Raw genomic sequence first — 20,421 nt, 5'->3', positions numbered from 1 at the left:
AAATGAGACCAAGAAAACGAGAATACAATCATAAATACTATACGAAAATAGACCACAAATTCGGCATTTTAATTAAAAAAATCGGTCGGAGTTTTTTTTTTCTCATTATGCACTGCGTGCTCCAGGATTTTTTTTATATGGTGCACACTGATCAAAGACCCATTCTCTCACATGTGGGCCTACCAGCTTTCTCCTGATTGATTTGAAGCCGCTAGAATTTATGAGTATATATGCGTCAAACACGGTACCTCGTAAGACGTATATATACGGCCGCGACAGTCAAAGGTTTAATTGGATTTCCATTATGTCTTATAGAGAAAATTAATTTGGATTAAGTCAGATTCGGTATAAGACACTCTCTCTGGAACGGATTAATTACGTTATCCGGGGGTCTACTGTACTTGTTTTACATGATGGTAGGATTACTGCTGTCTTTTTTCTGTCTCAAACATGCAAGATTTCAGGTGTCTTACTACTTCTACTCACACTTAATTCACACTACACATGCATGTAAATGCTTATGTATACAAACTCATCCAAGTTTTCTTTGATTTTATCCTAATAGTTTCTCGTTCTTATTACTTGTCTTTTCATATCCATGGGGAAATGGAATAAGAATCTTTCCTCTGTGAGCCATGGGTGTTGCATGTCAACTAAAATGCCAGGAGCAATGGGCTAGTAACCCTTTCCCATATAGCTTTCTAAAAAGAAAGACGAAAACTGTCAAAGTGGGAGGTTTGAAAGTGATGGGATGGGATGGAATAGTATTAAAAAGATAATATTAGTATGTGGGGCAGAAGTTTGTGGCTATAGGAGTGTGGGTGCAGGAGGAAAGAGGAGTGATTGGTAGAATGATGAGGTAAAGGGTGTGATAAAAGCAAATAAAGCAGCTTATGAGAGGTTTTTATAAAGCAGAAGTGGTATAAGGGCAGAGTATATGGAGAGTAAAAGAAAAGTGAAGAAAGTGGTGAGAGTGCAAAAGGAGAGCAAATGATAGCGGGAGGTGCACTGTCAAGAAATTTTGCCAAGAATATGAAAAAATTTTGAGATAAACAAGTTAAGAAAGCCTTGGAAACGAATGTATTTGTCAGTTAAAAGCAGAATAGGGGACTTGGAGGTATTGGGTCAATGGCAAAAATATTTTGAGGAACTCTTTTAAATGTCCATGAAGAAAGGGAGACAGTAATTTCATGCACTGACCACGGAGATATAACATCTTTTACGAGTGAAGAAAAGTAGGATGTAAGTGTGAGGGAGGTGCAAGAGGCATTACATAGAATGAAAAGGGGTAAAGCAGCTGGAACTGATGGGATCATGACAAATGTTAAAAGAAGGGGTAGATACAGTGTTGAGTGGTTGGTATTTTTGTTTAACGTATTAAAGAGGGGAAGGTACCTAGGGATTGGCAGAGACATGTATAATTCCTTAATATAAAGGGAAGGGGGACAAAAGATTGTAAAAATTATAGGGAAATAAGTTTACTGAGTATACCAGGTATAGTGTATGATAGGGGTATTATTGAAAGATTTAGAGGTAAGACAGAGCAGGATTAGATGAGCAAGGTGGCTTCAGAATGGGTTGGAGACATATAGATCAGGTGTTTACACTGAAGCATGCATGTCAATTGTATTTAGATAAAGGTAGGGAAATTTTCATCGCATTCATGGATTTAGGAAAGGCATATGAATTAAGAGTGGTTAGGGGAGCAATGTGGCAGATGTTGTAAGTATATGGAATAGGTAAGTAAGTTACTAAATGCTGTAAAGAGTTTTCATGAAGATAGTGAGGCTCAGGTTAGGGTGTGTAGGAGAGGGAGACTACTACTTAGTAAAAGTAGGTCTTAGACAGGGATGTGTAATGTCACCATGGTTGTTTAGCATATTTACAGATGGGGTTGTAAAAGAAGTAAATGCTAGGATTTTCAGGCGAGGAGTGGGATTAAATTATGGGGAATCAAATACAAAATGGGAGTTGAGTTAGTTACTTTTTGCTGATAAAACTGTGCTTTTGGGAGATTCTAAAGGAAAGATGCAAAGGTTAGTGGATGAGTTTTGGAGGGTGTATTAAATTAGAAAGTTGAAAGTCAACATAGATAAGAGTAAGGCGATGAGGGTATCAAACGATTTAAAGAAAAATTGCATATCACATTGGAGAGAGTATGGAAGAAGTGAATGTTTTCAGATATTTGGGTGTTGACTTGTCAGTGGATGGGTTTATGAAGGATGAGGTTAACCACAGAAAAGATGAAGGAAAAAACGTGAGTGGTGCATTGAGGTATCTGCGGAGACAAAGAACATTATTCATGAAGGCAAAGAAGGGAATGTACAAGAGTATAGTGGTACCAACACTCTTGTATGGGTGTGTAGCATGGGTTGTAAATGCTGCAACAAGGAGGCGGCTGGAAGCAGTGGGGATGTTGCGTCTAAGGGCAATGTGTGGTGTAAATATTATGCAGAGAATTCATAGTGTGGAAATTAGGAGGTGTGGAGTTACTAAAAGTATTAGTCCGAGGGCTGAAGAGGGGTTGTTGAGGTGGTTTGGTCATTTAGAGAGAATAGATCCAAGTAGAATGACCTGGAGAAGGTAGAGGTGGTTTTGCGAGTAAGGGGCTTGGCCTTCCAGCAAGCGTCTGTGAGCATGTTAAATAGGAGTGAATGGAGACGAATGGTTTTTGGGACCTGACGAGCTGTTGGAATGCGAGCAGGGTAATATTTAGTGAAGGTATTTAGGGAAACCAGTTAGCCGGACAGGAGTCCTGGAAATGGGAAGTACAATGCCTGCACTTTAAAGGAGAGGTTTGGGATATTGACAGTTTCGAGGGACTTTTAAACGGTTGTATCTGAGGCATCTGCGAAGACTGATTACATGTGAGTGAGGTGAAAGTGTTGAATGATTATGAAAGTATTTTCTTTTTGGGTCACCCTGCCTCAGTGGGAGACGGCCGATTGGTTGGAAAACAAAAATGTATAAAATATACAATAACTTTAAAACACATGAAATTTTATAAAGTTTCCAGACATAATGAAGAGATGCGGAGCTCACGGAGGATGTAAACAGAGTGCCGCAGAGACCATATTAGTGAGTCAGGTAAGAAAGGGGGTGTATGACAAGTTTTGGTCATAATCTGAAATGTATGTACAGTGGTCCTTCACTTTTCGTAGTTCTCGGCAATCGTAAATTTCGCCAATCATAGGGGTATTTTCGTATAAACATGGACTCGCTTTTCATAGGATGACTCGCGAATAGTAGTTCGTCCGGGACACGTATGCTCAGTGTGAGCCGGGGCCACCTCCCTACCCAGCCAGTCTGGCATTGTTTACCAGTGAGTGAAGGTCCCCTCAAGTGCTCCTACGAAATATTTCATAATATTCCACTCATTTTAGTGCTTGCAAGTACTAAATAAGCTACCACGGCTCCAAAGAAAGCTCTTAGTGCCAAGCCTGTGGTAAAGAAGGTGAGAAATATGTACAGTGACAAAGTCTTGGGCCATTTTCGGGAAGTGTTAAAGAGATGCCAGAAACGGAGCTCTCTCTATAGTTACTTTGCGAGACAGGACTAGAGTGACTCTCAAGGTGGTCCTAGTGACATTAAGAAACAGAGAAGAGAAGCAACCCCAGAGAAGCAATTGGTACCTGAGGTGTTGCTGGAAGGGAATTCCCCTTCCAAACTGTAAACAATCCAATCTCTCTCCTCCTCCAGTCTCCCATACACTAAGAAGAATCTCCAATAAAGGTAAGTATTATGCTGTTAATGTTTCATTCATCATTTCCCATTGTATTGTTTATGTACTATATGTATATTTCATGTAAAAAAAATTTTTGTTTTAATACTTCTGGGAGTCAGGAACGGATTAATTGTATTTACATTATTTCTTATGGGGAAAATTGATTTGCAAATCGTAAATTTTGTTTATAGTAACGGCTCCAAGAACGGATTAATTACGAAAAACGAGGGACCACTGTATTCGAGAAATGCCGTAAATTGGGGCCCTACTGTATGTACACAAATGATAAAATAAAACATGTACAACAAAATTACTAAACGTAAAAAGAACAAAACCTTTAGTTTTTTCATTTTTAGGATCACCCTGCCTCAGTGAGGGACAGCCGGTGTGTTAAAATGAAAATGCGTAACAATACAGTACCTTCCTTAATAAGGACAGTGCCAGGTTATCAATTTTTGTCCAAGGAGTTGTGGTGAATAAGCGACAATCTTTGTCTTTCCAAGATGTATACTCGGGACAAGAGAATGTTGGTTCATCCCAGGGCAATTCTGAAAATATGTTGCATAGATTAGTCATGATTTATTAAAACAGAAATTTCTGTATTTTACTATTAAATAAAACTTTTACTAGGTTGGCAGATAGCACAACCCAGGGATGTACAGTAGGGCACCTACTGTGTCTCAAAGATGGGTTGCAGGGGGTAAAGGCAGGGGGCACCAGATTTGAAAAATGAACAATGAATATTTTTGCCATATTCCTTCACATTTTGGACAGATTTTAGCATAGTAAATCAACGTGCACATTTCGAATGAAATCCTATGGTTAGTTGTGCAAAAGAAGTCATAAAAAGGAACCCATATTTCAAGGTTGGCAGACAGCAACCACCCAAGGAGGTACTACTGTCCTGTCAACTGAGTGAAATGGAAACCCATAATTGTTTTACACAATGGTAGGATTACTGGCGTCTTTCTTTGTCTCAAATGCGTATGTAACATTACACATTCATGTACACACACCTATCAACTTTCTTCCATTCTCTTAACCCTTTCAGGGTCCAAAGGCCCTCTCAGAGACTTGTTCTCAGGGTCCCCCAAATTAAAAAAAAAAAATTTTTTTCTTATGAAAAGATAGAGAATCTTTCCCCGATCATAACGACACCAAAAGTATGAAATTTGATGGAAAACTTACAAAATCATGCTCTCGCGAAGTTAGTGGTCTCAACGATGTTTACGCATCAGCAATTTTGCCCACTTTGAGCCCTATTTTCGGCCAATTCAAGTGAACTAGTCGACAAAATCATAACTATTTCACTAGAACTCCATTTTTTTCTATCAAGTACAAGAAACCACCCATTTACCGATTTAAATTATCAAATACAGTGGCCAGAATTTAGCAATTTTGCCAATTTCACACAAATTTCAAATGATGCCAATTTCTGAATAGGGTCCAGAATAAACAAGACAGACATTCCTGGCACTAAAGTAACATTTCCTTTGTTCATTAGTCACATCCCCACGCCCCTCTTACATTCTTTTGCTTTCCATTTTGAATTTTTCTCGCAAAAAAAAAAAATAGAAGATTTACTGTTATGCAGACTACTGCATTAGTGTAGAAATGGTGTAAATAATATCAGTGCACTTGTGAAAGAATATTAGACTCACCAGTTGGCGTGTATTGGACGCTTAGCATGATTTGTTTACTTTTGAACTTTGGTAAAAATCGAACATTTCTGCTACTTTGAGCTCAATTTCAAGGTACTTTTCATTGTAAAACCAGTCAAAATCATCTCAATTTCTGTAATATGCCTTCCATTCTATAAAATGGGACCAGGAAAACTAGAATACAACAATAAATACCATATGAAAATACAGTGCAAAGTCGCTGTTTTAATCGAAAAAGTTTTTTTTTTTCTTATTACGCGCTGTGTGCTGCAGGATTTTTTTTTATACTGTGCACACTGACCACAGACCTACTCTTTCATACGTAGGCCTACCAGCTCTGTCACTAGATTTGAAGGCGCTAGAATTTATGAGTACTAATACGTCAAGGACCCTGGTGCGTAAGCCGCACTAGTACGGCCGAAACCCTGAAAGGGTTGATAGTTTCATATTCTTGTTTCCTTTCATTTCCATGGAGAAGTGGAATAAGAATCCTTCTCCACTGGACATACATGTCAAAAAGCTGACTAAAATGCTGGGAGCAATGGGCTAGTAACCCTTCGGTATAAATTACAAAAATGAAAAGAGAAAAACCTCAAGTGAAGATGTTTGAATGTGCATGGTAGTAGTGCAGATAATGAAGTTGATTCTGAATGTTATGAATGAAAAGGAGCTGTATGACCTGGCTCTAAGTGAAACACAGCTGAAGGGGGTAGGAATGTTTCAGTGAGGAGAAATAAATGGGATTAGATCAGGGGTTTCCAAAAGAGTTAGAGCTAAGGAAGGAGTAGCAATAATGTTCAGGGATCAGTTATGGTATGAAAAATTCAAGAATTATATGAATTAATACAGGGGTCGGATGCAAAGAGCAGGTTATACAAAGCGTTTATGTATGTGGAGAAGTGATGAGAGAAATTTTGAGATGTTGAGTGTTTACGGAGTTTTGAACTGTGTGTGTAATTGTGGTGGGAAACCTAAATGCTAAAGTGGGAGAAACAGTTGTAAAGAATATGCGTAAGTTTGGGGTGCCTGAGGCAGACGATAATGGTGGGCCTTTGACTGAACCTTGAATAGAAAGAAGTTTGGTTAACAAGCTATATATATATTTTAGGAATGACGATAAATATACGAGAAATGACATAGGGCATAATGAAAACAATTTGTTGGATTACGCATCAGAGGATAAAAGGTCGATGGGCAGACCTCTAGATGTGCATGTATTATTTAGTTGTACCTCCAATAAGAATATGGGGTAGAAGGAAAATGGCATCAGCAAGTGAGAGGCAATAGTTTCATTAACCAGATGTAGTTTGTGCAATATATAATCAACTATTGGGAGAAAGATAAGTTAGTGAGAGGATGGGTAGAGATATATGGTGTAGATATAGGAATGCAGTGTTAGAATATACAGCAGAAGTTTGAAGGCATAGGAGGGTGTATGCAGTATGGAGGAGGAGTAATTTGTAGAACAAGGTGAAGGGAGTGGTATGGGAGAAAGAGTTATCATGAAAGGTTTATACAAAGCAGAAATGACATAAGGAGCATGGAGTATATGGAAGGAGTGTGTAAAGAGAGCAAATAAGAGTAGGTGAGGGTCTGTAAACAAATTTTGCTGAGAAAAAAAGTTTTGGAGTGGGATTAATAGATTTCAGAGTTGAAAACAGTAGAGGGTAGTTATTAGAGTTCTTTAATGATGATACTGGCAGTGTTTACACTGAAGCATATGTGAACAGTATTTAGATAAAGGTAGGGAAGTTTTCATTGCATTTAACCCTTTCAGGGTCAAAGTGTGCACCAGGATCCAAGAATTTTCAAAAAATAATTTTGTTATTTTTTCTTATGAAATTGTAGAGAATCTTTTTCTGAAGGTAATAAAACAAAAAGTACAAAATTTGATGGAAAATTGACAATTATGCTCTGTGAATTTTGATTGTCAGTGATATTTACGCATCAGCAATTTTGCTGACTGACTCCCATTTTAGGCCAATTACAGTATTCCAGTCAATCAAATTCTTAGCTATTTTACTAGTATTACTTCTATTCTATCGATTGAGCACAAGAAATCGCCAAGTCAACTGTTTCAACAAAATAAAGTAACCGGAAATTGGTAATTTGGCCAATTTAATGCAAAGCTCAAAATATTCCAATTTCAAAATAGGGCTCAGAATAAACAATGCAGGCATTCCTGGCACTAAACTAACATTTCCTCTGTTCATTAGTTATGTTTTCAGGCTTTACAAATGAATTCCATTTTGATTTTTTATTCACAATGAATTTTTATTCAAACCAAAAAATTTAATATTTACTGTTATGCAATACTGTAATAATTGTATAAATAATATCACCACATTGGTGAATGTATATTAGACCCACCAACTATCACGTATTCGACTTGTGAGGTCATTTGTTTACTCTTGAACATCGGCAAAAATTTAACATTTCTGCTACTTTGAGCTCGGTTTCAAGCCATTTCCAGTACTAAAACCAATCAATATCATCTCTATTTCTGTAATACACCTACCATCCGACTTACGACCTGCTCGACTTACGACCTGCTCGACTTACGACCTGCTCGACTTACGACCACTCGACTTACGACCACTCGACTTATGACCACTCGACTTACGACCACTCGACTTACGACCACTCGACTTACGACCACTCGACTTACGACCACTCGACTTACGACCGTGTTTTTAATGCCAAATTTCTGGGAAATAAACAACTATGTGTGTTGTACACAGCTTTATCCTAAACCATACAGTATAAAATACAGTACTAACAACATAAAAAGTAAAGTAAAACATGAAAAACCAAAATAAAACAATAAAATAGTCATTACAAAAATGTTTTGTTGATATTCAGTAGTAAAGTTCAACTTACGACCATTTTGACTTACAACCAGTTCCTCGGAACCGAACTCAGTCATAAGTCGGATGGTAGGTGTTCATATTCCATTCTATCAAACAAGACCAAGAAATTGCAAATACAACTATAAAAAACATATGAAAAAACACTGCAAAGTTGGTGTTTTAATCGAAAATTACAGTCTCGGTTTTTTCTCTCATTATGCACTGTGCTGCAGGATTTGTCTTATGTGGTGCACACATACCACAGATGTATTCTCTCATATCTAGGCCCAAATTTACTGCACACAGCTTATCAGAGTGAGCTGAGTTCATGGCGTAGATCTACGGTTTGAACCCTGAACGTAAAGCTGTATATCTACGGCACAGACCCTGAAAGGGTTAGCCCGTTGACTGTAGCAACCCCAAATCCTGAGGTGTCTCCTGGAGTTGAAAAAAAAAACAAAAAAAAAAAAAAAAAAAAAATGAAATGATAATCTTTTCCTGATGGTAATGACATCAAAGGAACAAAATTTGATGGAAAACTTGTTCCAGTCGACTAAACTCAGCTATTTCTTTAGAACTCCACTTGTTCTATCGACCGAATACAAGAAACTGCCAATTTACCGATTTCAACTATCCAATAACATGGTCAGAATTTTGCAATTTAGCCAATTTCACACAAATTAAAAAAAAAAAAACAATTTTGAATTTTTATTCAAACAAAAAATAGAAGATTTACTGTTATGCAGACTACTGCAATATTGTAATAATTTTATAAATAATGTCAACCCATTCATGACTGCATATTAGAATGGCTAATTGGACATTTATTGGACAATGACACTTGTTTACCTTTGAAAATCGGCAAAAATCAAACATTTCCCCTAGTTTGAGCTCCATTTCAAGGTTGTTTTTATAGTAAAACCAATCAAAATCACCTCTATTTCTATAGTATGTTTTCCATTCTATCAAATGTGGCCAAGAAAACGAGAATACTCTTAGATGACGTAATCGTCATGTCTAAAGACGTGGATACACACTTGAAAAGACTTGATGTAGTACTTGGTAAGCGTGAAGAAGCCAATTTAAAGATCAAACTGTCTAAATGTCAATTTTTCAGATCAGAAATTAAGTTTCTTGGTCACGTAGTCACTCCTAGAGGGGTTACGACTGACCAAAGTAAAGTAACTGCAGTACTAAATTTTCCAACTCCCAAAACTGCTGATGCCGTAAGATCCTTTGTGGGCTTAGCAGGTTTTTATAGATCTTTCATTGCCAATTTTTCTTCCATAGCTGCTCCTCTAACTGAGTTGCTTAAGAAAGATGCTACTTTTGTTTGGACCTTCCGTCAAGAAAGAGCATTGCAAACTCTAAAAGAAAAACTAACATCTGCTCCAATTTTGAAATTTCCAGATTTCTCTAAGCCCTTCTATCTGACTACTGATGCTAGTTCTATTGGCATAGGTGCTGTACTAGCTCAGAAGATTGATGGCAAGTACAACGCAGTTGCATTTGCTAGCCGAGTCCTTACGAAGGCTGAACGTAATTATACAGTAACTGAGCAAGAAGCTTTAGCAATAGTATGGTCTTTAAAGCACTTCCGAGACATTATTTATCATTACTCTGTTCATGTCTTGACAGACTGATACCTTTATTCCAGAACAAACAACCTACTGGAAGGTTAGCCAGATGGACCTTGACTATCCAAGAGTTCAATCCCACCTTTGAACATTTACCTGGCAAGTCAAATGTAGTCGCAGATGCCTTATCGCGACATGTTAGTATAGTAACTGCAGACCCCCCATTTAGTGCTGAGGATGTAAAGAATGCTCAACGAACAGATCCCATGTGGTCTGGTGTGATTCAATTCCTGCTCCAGGAAGATCTTATTCTGACTGTGAAGCCACCAGCACCCATCAGTGACTCATGAACCAAGAATTACTGTATCGAACAGCCGAGTTGGGTACTCCTAGCAGAAGAGTTTACCAGTTAGTAATTCCAGTCACTAGTGAATGTAGCCTTACAGCTAGTTCACGATGTACCAGGTGTTGCGCACCCTGGTATGGATCGTTCAGTAAAACAAGCCAGATTGAAATACTTTCGGCCTCGTATGGCAACTGATATTTCTGAGTATGTTAAGAAATGTCGTGTCTGCATGCAACAAAGGTAATGCTAATGGTCCTAATCCAATCCAAGTGTATCCAACCATTAGCGAGCCTTGGGAAAGAGTTGCGCTAGATTTGTTAACTAATTTCCAATGTTCCCTCCAAGGCAACAAACATTTGTGTGTTATGGTAGACCATTTCACCAGATATTGTGAGTTAGTTCCTATTGCAGATAAGACTGCCGAGACAGTAGCTAAAGCGTTTAAAGAACGCATTATCTGCAGGCATACCACCCCTAAGTCCCTAGTAACAGATAATGGAGGTGAATTCTGTAATGAGATTCTTGAAAATTTGTGCACCTTGTACAAGATCTCTAAATCCACCATTGTTCCTCATCATCCTGCCAGCAATGGGTTAGCGGAACGTACCAATAAGAAAGTACTTTATGTCTTGAGAGCCACTATCAATCCCAACAGTAAAACTTGGGATGAAGTTATACCTTATGTGCAGTGTGCTATAAATTCTGCTTACAATGTTTCTATAGGTGACACTCCACATTATGCATTGTATGGTGTAGATAAACGTTTGCCTTAGGAGTTGCTATATTCTAATCCGAAACAAAATTACAACCCTGATGATTTCATAGCAACCCGTACCAGCATAGCTCAAAGTGTTTTTAGAAGAATCCGTGAAACACTTCATAAATCAACAGCAGAATTTACAAGAGTCGCAAACACTCGAGCAAAGCCATCCAAAATCAAAGTAGGTTCGAGAGTTATGCTGACTAACTTTAACAAAACGTCTGCAATGCCTAAGCTTGATCAAAAGTTTGTTGGTCCTTATCGAGTAGTTGAACATATCACTGGTAGTAAGTATAAGGTTAGAGAAATTAGTGCTGGTCAGTATAAAGAATCGCATTTAGATCATATGAAGTTAGTATGTGATGATAATGATGTTCCAACCCAGACTAATGTGACAGACTCTGACAATCCTCCTGATCCTGTACTCTCTACCTCTGATACTCAGTCAGACGATCAACCTGAATGTTGTTAATCCCTACGTACACGACAGGTATTGAGAAATCCTCAAGTATCATTTGTAACTACCAATTCAGATTTGCCTCAAATACAGCATGAGTTAGCCAGTGCAACAGAGTTTGATCCTCCCAGAGATGACACCCATTCTGCATATATCAATCTCACCCTAGCAGAGTTGGGGTTAAATGTAAATAACCTGTATAGATGAATAATTACAGTATCAACTTATCAGTATTCAAGAAATTTTTTTTTGTGTTCACGTTCTCTCCGAATTCTGAGAATTAACAGTCTAGATTTGAGTGCACCGAATCTGCCTTTCTGTTAAACACTTCTTTCTTTGTATATATTCCTTCCTCAGAATCCGTAGAATGAATACAGATCGAACGATCAAATTTTTTTTTTTATCACTTCTATTGTGTAATCCCAACGTTGTGTTTCATTCGATGAGTTGTGCTATATCATACCTTGTATTGCGTTACAGTTTCATTACAGTTTCAGTTACGTAAGCTTTCATTCCAATATTCTACTTATGTTGTAATGTTCAATTGTTGTGTACTTTGACATTGTATAGAATTAGCCCAAGCCGTACACCTGCCGTCTCTAGTTTGTAGTAGCTGTATGTCGGGACGACATACATTAGCGTCGCCGAGCTCTCAGTAGTAGTAGCAGTTCCTAGTAACCAGTTACCAGTAACCAGTGTATCAGTAGATGACTCACTACCAACCGTCTGTGTGAATCATTGACTGTATTCATATTGCTGCTGACCATAGAAGGATTTCAAACACCCGTCACCCGTAGGCACTGAGTCAGTCGAAGATAGGCAGCAGAGAGAGGGAGGTCGGCTGTTGGCGCTACCCATACTTCCCGATATACATTATACGTACTACCAGCCTACATGAGTATTCTTACCCCATCCACGTATCGAAACCCCACTTGACAATACAACCATAAACACTATACAAAAATACACCACAAATTCGGCGTTTTAATCCAAAAACACAGTCGGAGTTTTTTCTTATTATGCACTGCATGCTGCAGGATTTTTTTTTTATATGGTACACACTGACCGCACAGACCCATTCTCTCACATGTGGGCCTACCAGCTTTCTCCTGCTTGATTTGAAGCTGCTAGAATTTTTGAGTACATATACGTCAAACACGGTGGCTCGTATGACGTACATATATATACACGACTGAAACAGTTAAAGGGTTAAGGATTTAGTAAAGGCATAAGAATGAGGATAGGGGAGCAAAGTGGCAGATGTTACAAGTGTATGGAATAGGTAGTAAGCTTTAGTACTAAAGCTTGTAAAGAGTTTTTTATAAGGATAGTGTGTCTCAGGTTAGGGTGTGAAGGAGAGAGGGAGATTACTTCATGGTAAAAGTAGGCCTTAGACAGGGATGTGTAATGTCACCATACTTTTTTAATATATTTATAAGAGTGTAAAAGAAGTAAATGCTAGGGTGTTGGGGAGTGGGGCGGGATTAACCCCTTGACTATCGCAACCCCAAAATCCTGAGGAGTCTCCTGGTATCGAAAAATTATTGGGGTGTACATATACAGTGGACCCCTGCATACCTTCGGCATCACATAACGTTTATTTCGCATACTGCTCGCTTTTATCGCAAAAATTTTGCCTCGCATACCGCTCAAAAACCCGCTCACCGCTGTTCATCCGAGACGCATCCAATGTGCGCCCTTAGCCAGCCTCACATGTGCCGCCGGTGGCATTGTTTACCAGCCAGCCTCCGCGGTAACATCCAAGCATACAATCAGAACATTTCGTATTATTACAGTGTTTTTGGTGATTTTATCTGCAAAATAAGTGACCATGGGCCCCAAGAAAGCTTCTAGTGCCAACCCTACAGCAATAAGGGTGAGAATTACTATAGAGATGAAGAAAAAGATCATTGATAAGTATGAAAGTGGAGTGCGTGTCTCCGAGCTGGCCAGGTTGTATAATAAACCCCAATCAACCATCGCTACTATTGGTGGTACAGCTGCTGCTGTACCACCGTCAGCTGCTGCTGCTGCTGCTGCACCATCAGCTGCTGCTGCTGCTGTAGCACCATCAGCTGCTGCTGCTGTTGTACCACCATCAGCTGCTGCTGCTGCTGTAGTACCGTCTGCTGCTGCTGTAGCATCGTCTGCTGCTGCTGTAGCAGTCAGCTGCTGCTGCTGCTGCTGTAGCACTTTCAGCTGCTGCTGCTGCTGTAGCACCGTTGTTGGTGTGGCTTATTGAGAATACCAAGAAACAATTAACCCCAGAGGATTTGCCACCCAGGATAACCCAAAAAAGTCAGTGTCATCGAAGACTGTCTAACTTATTTCCATTGGGGTCCTTAATCTTGTCTCCCAGGATGCAACCCACACAAGTCGACTAACACCCAGGTGAACAGGGAAAAATGCCTGGAACTAGTGCTCATATTGGTGAATTTAAAGCCAGCAAAGGTTGGTTTGAGAGATTTAAGAATCGTAGTGGCATACACAGTGTGATAAGGCCTGTTCTGGAAGAAAATGCCGAACAGGACCTACAGTACTCAGGAGGAAAAGGCACTCCCAGGACACAGTGTCTCATCAGTCATTGCTGCATCTTCAATAAAGGTAAGTGTCATTTATTCTTCATTTAGTAGAGTAGTAAATGCACAATATATATTGTGCATGTACTACTCTACTATTGTGCATGTATCTTTCTCTTTGTGTGTAGGAAAATGTATATTTCATGTGGCAAAATTTTTTTTTTCATACTTTTGGGTGTCTTGCACGGATTAATTTGATTTCCATTATTTCTTATGGGGAAAATTCATTCGGATACCGATCATTTCGCATAACAATGAGCCCTCTTGCACGGATTAAAGTCGCTATGCGGGGGTCCACTGTACTCAATAATTCTAGCGGCTTCAAATCAAGCAAGAGAAAGCTGGTAGGCCTACATGTGAGAGAATGGGTCTGTGTGGTCAGTGTGCACTGTATAAAAAAATCCTGCAGCACGCAGTGCATAATGAGAAAAAAAACCCGACCCTGTTTTTGGATTAAAACGCCGACTTTGAGGTGTATTTTCATATAGTATTTATGGTTGTATTCTCATTTTCTTGGTCTCATTTGATAGAATGGAAAGCATATTACAGAAATGTAGATGATTTTGATTAGTTTCACAATGAAAAGGACCTTGAAATTGAGCTCAAAGTAGCAGAAATGTTCGATTTTTACCAATGTTGAAGAGTAAGCAAATCACACCACACGTCCAATACACGTCAACTGGGGAGTCTAATATTCTATCATTAGTGCACTGATATTATTTATACCATTTTACAATAATGCAGTAGTCTGCATAACAGTGAATCTTCTATTTTTTGTGAATAAAAAATTAAAATAGAAAGCAAGAGTAACATGAGAGGGGCCTGGAGATGTGACTAATGAACAGTGGGTACGTTATTTTAGTTCCAAGAATGTCTGCATTGTTTATTCTGGACCCTATTTTGAAATTGGCATTTTTTTTAAATTTGCGTGAAATTGGCCAAATTGCCAATTTCTGACCACTTTATTGAGTAGTTCAAATCTGTAAATGGGCAGTTTCTTGTACTAAATTGATAGAAAAAATGAAGTTCTAAAGAAATAACTGATTGGTCGACTAGAAAAATGGAATTGGCCGAAAATTGGGCTCAAAGTTGGGGAAATCGCTGATGCGTATGTATCACCAAGATCGTTAACTTCGCGGGAGCCTAATTCCACAAGTTTTCCATCAAATTTCAATTCAAATTTCTATCATTGCTACAGAATTAGTGTTTCAGAAATGGGCTTATGAGAGTCAAAGGGTTAAAATGCAGGAACTGTACTTCACACTTCCACGACTCAAGCCCGGTTAATTGGCTTCCATGAATTCCTTCACAAAATATTGCCTTGCTGACACTCCGACAGCTCATCAGGACCCAAATACCATTCATCTCCATTCACTCTTATCTAACAGTCATGCACGCTTGCTCTAAATCCCAGCCCCTTGCCCACAAAACTTCCTTTGCCCCCTCCCTCCAACCTGTTTTAGGACGACCCCTACCCTGCCTTCCTTGCCCTACAGATTTATACAACCTCCAAATCATTCTACTTTCCATTCAAAGTGACCAAACCACCTGTACAACCCTTCTTCAGCCCTCTCACTAATACCTTAAGGAACTCCATACCTCCTAATTTCCACACTACAAATTCTCCATAAAATATTTACACCGCACATTACAATTCGATACGACATCTCTACTGCCCTCCAGCCGCTTCTTCGTTGCAGCATTTACAAACCATGCTTCACACAAATTTAAGAGTGACGTTACCATTCCCAAACTTGTCCAATAACCTTTGCAATTTTTCTCTAGAACCTTGCAAAAGCACAGTATCAGAAAAAGTAATTGTCGACTATCATTTTGTTTTAGATTCCCCATAATTTATTCCCACCCCACTTCCTAACACCCTATCTGGAGAAGGTTTCGGGGGTCAATGCCCCCGCAGCTCGGTATGAGCCCTGGCCTCGTGGTGGATCAGGGTCTGATCAACCAGGCTGTTACTGCTGGCTGCACGCAAACTCATGTACGAACCATAGCCAAGCTGGTCAGGTACTGACTTTAGGTGTCTATCCAGTGCCTCTTCAAGACAGCCAGGGGTCTATTGGTAATCCCCCTTATGTATGCTGGGAGGCAGTTGAACAGTCTTAGGCCCCTAACACTTATTGTTTTGTCTCAGTGTACTCATGGCATCTCTACTTTTCACTGGAGGACTGTTGCATCTCCTGCAGAGTCTTTTGCTTTCATATGGAGTGATTTTTTCCAAGTGTATATTATATCTCTCTCAGCTGATTTCCAGGGAATACAAATCAACGGATTTCAACCGTTCCCAGTAATTTAGGTGCCTTACTGTACTTGTTTGCAGTGAAGTTCTTTGTACTCTCCAGGTCAGCAATTTTGCCAGCCTTGAAGGGGACAGTTAGTGTGCAGCAGTATTCCAGCCTAGAGAGAACAAGCAATTTGAAGAGGATCATGGGCTTGGCATCCCTAGTTTTGAAGGTTCTCATTATCAGTCCTATCATTTTCACAGCAGAGGAGGTAGATACAGTGTTGTGGTCTTTGAAGGCGAGATCCTCTGACATTATCACTCCCAGGTCCTTCACATTTTTGTTTTATTGTATGGTTAGAACTTGTTGTATAACCTGATAAAGTATTCATTTCCTTGAGTTTTCCATATCTTAACTGAAATTTCTCTTCATTGAACTTCACATTGTTTTGAGTGGCCCACTTGAAGATTTGGTTGATGTCCGCTTTAAGTCTTGTGGTGTCTTCGATGGAGGTTACTCTCATGGTAATTCGGGTGTCATCTGCAAAGGAAGACATGGAGCTATGGCTTACATCTGTCTGATACGAGGATGAGGAATAGGATGGGAGAGAGTACTGTGCCTTGTGGAACAGAGCTTGTCACTAGCTGCCTAGGACTTTACTCTGTTTACTATTTGTGTGTGTTCTATTTGCCAGGGAGTTATAGATCCATCTACCAACTTTCCGTTATTCCTTTATCATGAATTTTGTGCACTATTACACCAAGGTCACACCTGTCAAAGGCTTTTGCAAAGTCTGTGCATACATCTGCATTTTGTTTATCCTCTACAGCACCCAGGACCTTGTCATAATGGTCCAATAGCCAGGACAGGCAGGAGCAACCTGCTTTAAACCCATGTTGGCCTGGATTGTGTAACTGATGGGTATCTAGGTGGTTGGCAGTCTTGCTTCTTAGAACTCTTTCCAAGATTTTTATGGTATGGGATATTAGTGCTATCAGTCTGCAGTTCTTTGCAAGTGCTTTACTGCCACCTTCGGAGTTGGGCTACGTCTGTTGTTTTTAATGAGTGTGGGATGACCTGTGTCCATGCTCCCTCTCCACAGAATGCTGAAGGCATGTGACGGGCTTCTTGCAGTTCTTGATGAACATCGAGTTCCATGAGTCTGGGCCTGAGGCAGAGTGCATGGGCAATGTCATTTGTTGCCTTTTCAAAGTCTTGTGGTGTTAGGATAATATCAGAAATTTTTGATATGACCAAATTTTTGGGTCTCATTCACAAAGAATTCGTTTGGACTGTCGACCCTTAGTCCGGATAACAGATCACTGAACACTGAGTCGTACTGGGACTTTAGTATCTCACTCATTTTCTTGGCAGTCATCTGTGTATGTCCCAACTTGCCTAAGCAGGGGCCCAATACTGGATGTTTATCCTATAGATTTGGCATAGGAAATATTTAGTTTTTTTTTTTTTTTTTATCTTCCTTTATGACTTTTAGTTCTTCCTGTGATTCTTGTTTCCTGTAAGATTCCATCAGCTTACGTTTGATATTTGCAATTTCTTTGGCCAGTGCCTCCCTTCGTATTTAAGATATAATGGCCCCTCTCAGCAGCTCTGATTCTTCGCCTTCATCTGTATAGGGAGTGTCTGTCTCTTTCTAGTTAACATCTTCTCTTTCTTTTTCTTGATGGAATGTGCCTTGAGCAGATCTCAAGAACCACAGAGTTTATTTTTTCTAAGCAACAGCTTGAATCCGTGTTGTTTAGGATATCTTCCCAGCTTGTTTCATTCAGGACATGGTTGACTTGTTCCCACTGTGTTTTTGTTACTGAAATTGAATTTTGTGAAGACACCCTCACGAATGATCACATTTTGCTGGTCAGGAGCCCTATACCTCTATGTTGTGATCTGAACGTATTGTTTTTGATACAGTTATCCAGTGGAACATCGACTTGCCAGTTTAATCCATTCCATGACCTAGCTTGTAACTCAATCCGCTCTTATATCAAATCAACTTTCCTCATATAAATTAACTGAAATGACATGAATATGTTCCAGCGGAATTTCTGCTCTCAGGAGGCAGGAGCAAATACGTACAGTGGACCCCCGACTTACGATAAAACTGACTTACGATGCTTGTCAGCGTAAAAATTTGACCCTGACCTACAGTGAAACACTACTTACATCATTTGTCCCGAACACGGCCGTCTGGTCCGTCTGGCCTGAGCGCCTCAGGTGAGCTAGTGTGACATTGTTTACAAGCCAGGGAGGATGGTTGCACACATACATTCGATAAATTTTGTATTATTACAGTGTTTTTAGTGCTTGTAACTGCTAAATAAGCCACCATGAGCTTACCGAGAATACTGAGAAACAATTAACCCCAGAGGGTTAGCCACCCAGGATAACCCAAGAAAGTCAATTAACCCCAGAGGGTTAGCCACCCAGGATAACCCAAGAAAGTCAATGTGTCATCAAGGATTCTCTAACTTAATTCCATTGGGGTCCTTAACCCTTTGAGGGTTTTCGTCGTACTAGTACGTCTTACGCGTAGGGGTTTTTGACGTACTAGTACTCATAAATTCTAGCGACCTCAAATCTAGTGGGAGAAAGCTGGTAGGCCTTCATATGAAAGAATGGGTCTATGTGGTCAGTGTGCACAGTCTAAAAAAAATCCTGCAGCACACGGTGCATAATGAGAAAAAAAAAAACTTTTTCCATTTTTTTTTAATAAATCAGCGACTTTGCAGTGTATTTTCGTATAGTATTTATTGTTGTATTCTAGTTTTCTTGGTCTCATTTTATAGAATGGAAGACATATTACTGAAATTGAGATGATTTTGACTGGTTTTACAATGAAAGGTGCCTTGAAATTGAGCTCAAAGTAGCAGAAATGTTCGATTTTTACCAAACTTCAAAAGTAAACAAATCGTGCCAAGCGTGCAATACACGTCAACTGGTGAGTCTAATATTCTTTCACAAGTGCACCAATAATATTTATACCATTTTTTACACTAATGCAGTAGTCTGCATAACAGTAAATCTTATATTTTTTGTGAGAATAAAAATTCAAAGTGGAAAGCAAAAGAATATAAGAGGGGCCTTGAGACGTGACTAATGACTAGAGGAAATGTCATTTTAGTGCCAGGAATGTCTTTCTTGTTTATTCTGGACCCTATTCCGAAATTGGCATCTTTTGAAATTTGTGTGAAATTGGCAAAATTGCTAAATTCTGACCACTGTACTGGATAGTTGAATTTATAAATGGGTGGTTCCTTGCACCCATTCGATAGAAAAAATGGAGTTCTAGCGAAATATTCATGTTTTTTGTCGACTAGTACAGTGAAATTGGCCGAAAATGGGGCTCAAAGTGGGCAAAATCGCCGATCCGTAAACATTGCCGAGACCGCTAACTTTGCGAGAGCATAATTCCGTAAGTTTTCTATCAAATTTCAAACTTTTGGTGTCGTTATGATCGGGAAAAGATTCTCTATCTTTTCATAAGAGAAAATAATTTTTTTTTTTTTTAAATTTGGCCGACCCTGAGAACGAGTTTCGGAGAGGGCCTGTCGACCCTCAAAGGGTTAATCTTGTCCCCCAGGATGCGACCCACACCAGTCGGCTAACACCCAGGCGAACAGGAAAAAAAATGCCTTGAACTAGTGTTCATATTGGTGAATTTAACCCTTTCAGGGTCGAGAGGCCCTCTCCTAAACTTGTTCTCGGGGTCGAAAAACTTTCAGAGAGGAAAAAAAAAAACCATGAAAAGATAGATAATCTTCTCCCGATCACTGACACCAAAAGTACGAAATTTGATGTAAAACTTAGGGAATTATGCTCTCACAAAGTTAGCGGTCTCGATGATGTTTATACATCAGTGATTTTTCCTAATTTGAGCCCTATTTTCAGCCAATTCCAGTGTACTAGTCGACAAAAATCACAACCATTTCGCTAGAACTCCATTTTTTCTATCGAATGAGGACACACGACCACCCATTTACTGATTTCAATTATCCAATAAAATGGTCAGAAATTAGCAATTTTGCCAATTTCAAACAAATTTCAAGAGAGATCAATTTCCAAATAGGGTCCAGAATAAACAAGACAAGACATTCCTGGCACTAAAATAACATTTCCTCCGTTCATTAGTCACATCCCCACGCCCCTCTTACATTTCTTTTGCTTTCCACTTTGAATTTTTATTCTCACAAAAAATAGAAGATTTACTGTTATG

The 20,421-nt window shown here is 39.2% G+C and overlaps 1 protein-coding gene across 8 annotated transcripts in view; it reads right to left on the bottom strand.

Moving 5' to 3' along the window:
- Positions 1-20,421, bottom strand: part of grp (serine/threonine-protein kinase grp) — a 202,113-nt gene that overhangs the window by 49,542 nt on the left and 132,150 nt on the right. For 7 of the 8 annotated variants that reach the window (XM_070095218.1, XM_070095216.1, XM_070095222.1 and 4 more), the window contains one exon: positions 4,145-4,272. The exons of the other annotated variant lie outside the window; for it this stretch is intronic. In XM_070095218.1, coding sequence (XP_069951319.1) covers positions 4,145-4,272 — 128 coding nt within the window. The remainder of the gene's footprint in view (positions 1-4,144; positions 4,273-20,421) is intronic. 8 annotated transcript variants of the gene reach the window in all.

Source organism: Cherax quadricarinatus, chromosome 49 (genome assembly GCF_038502225.1).
Source record: "Cherax quadricarinatus isolate ZL_2023a chromosome 49, ASM3850222v1, whole genome shotgun sequence".
Taxonomy (NCBI): domain Eukaryota; kingdom Metazoa; phylum Arthropoda; class Malacostraca; order Decapoda; family Parastacidae; genus Cherax; species Cherax quadricarinatus.
This window is presented reverse-complemented; position numbering and strand designations above follow the sequence as displayed.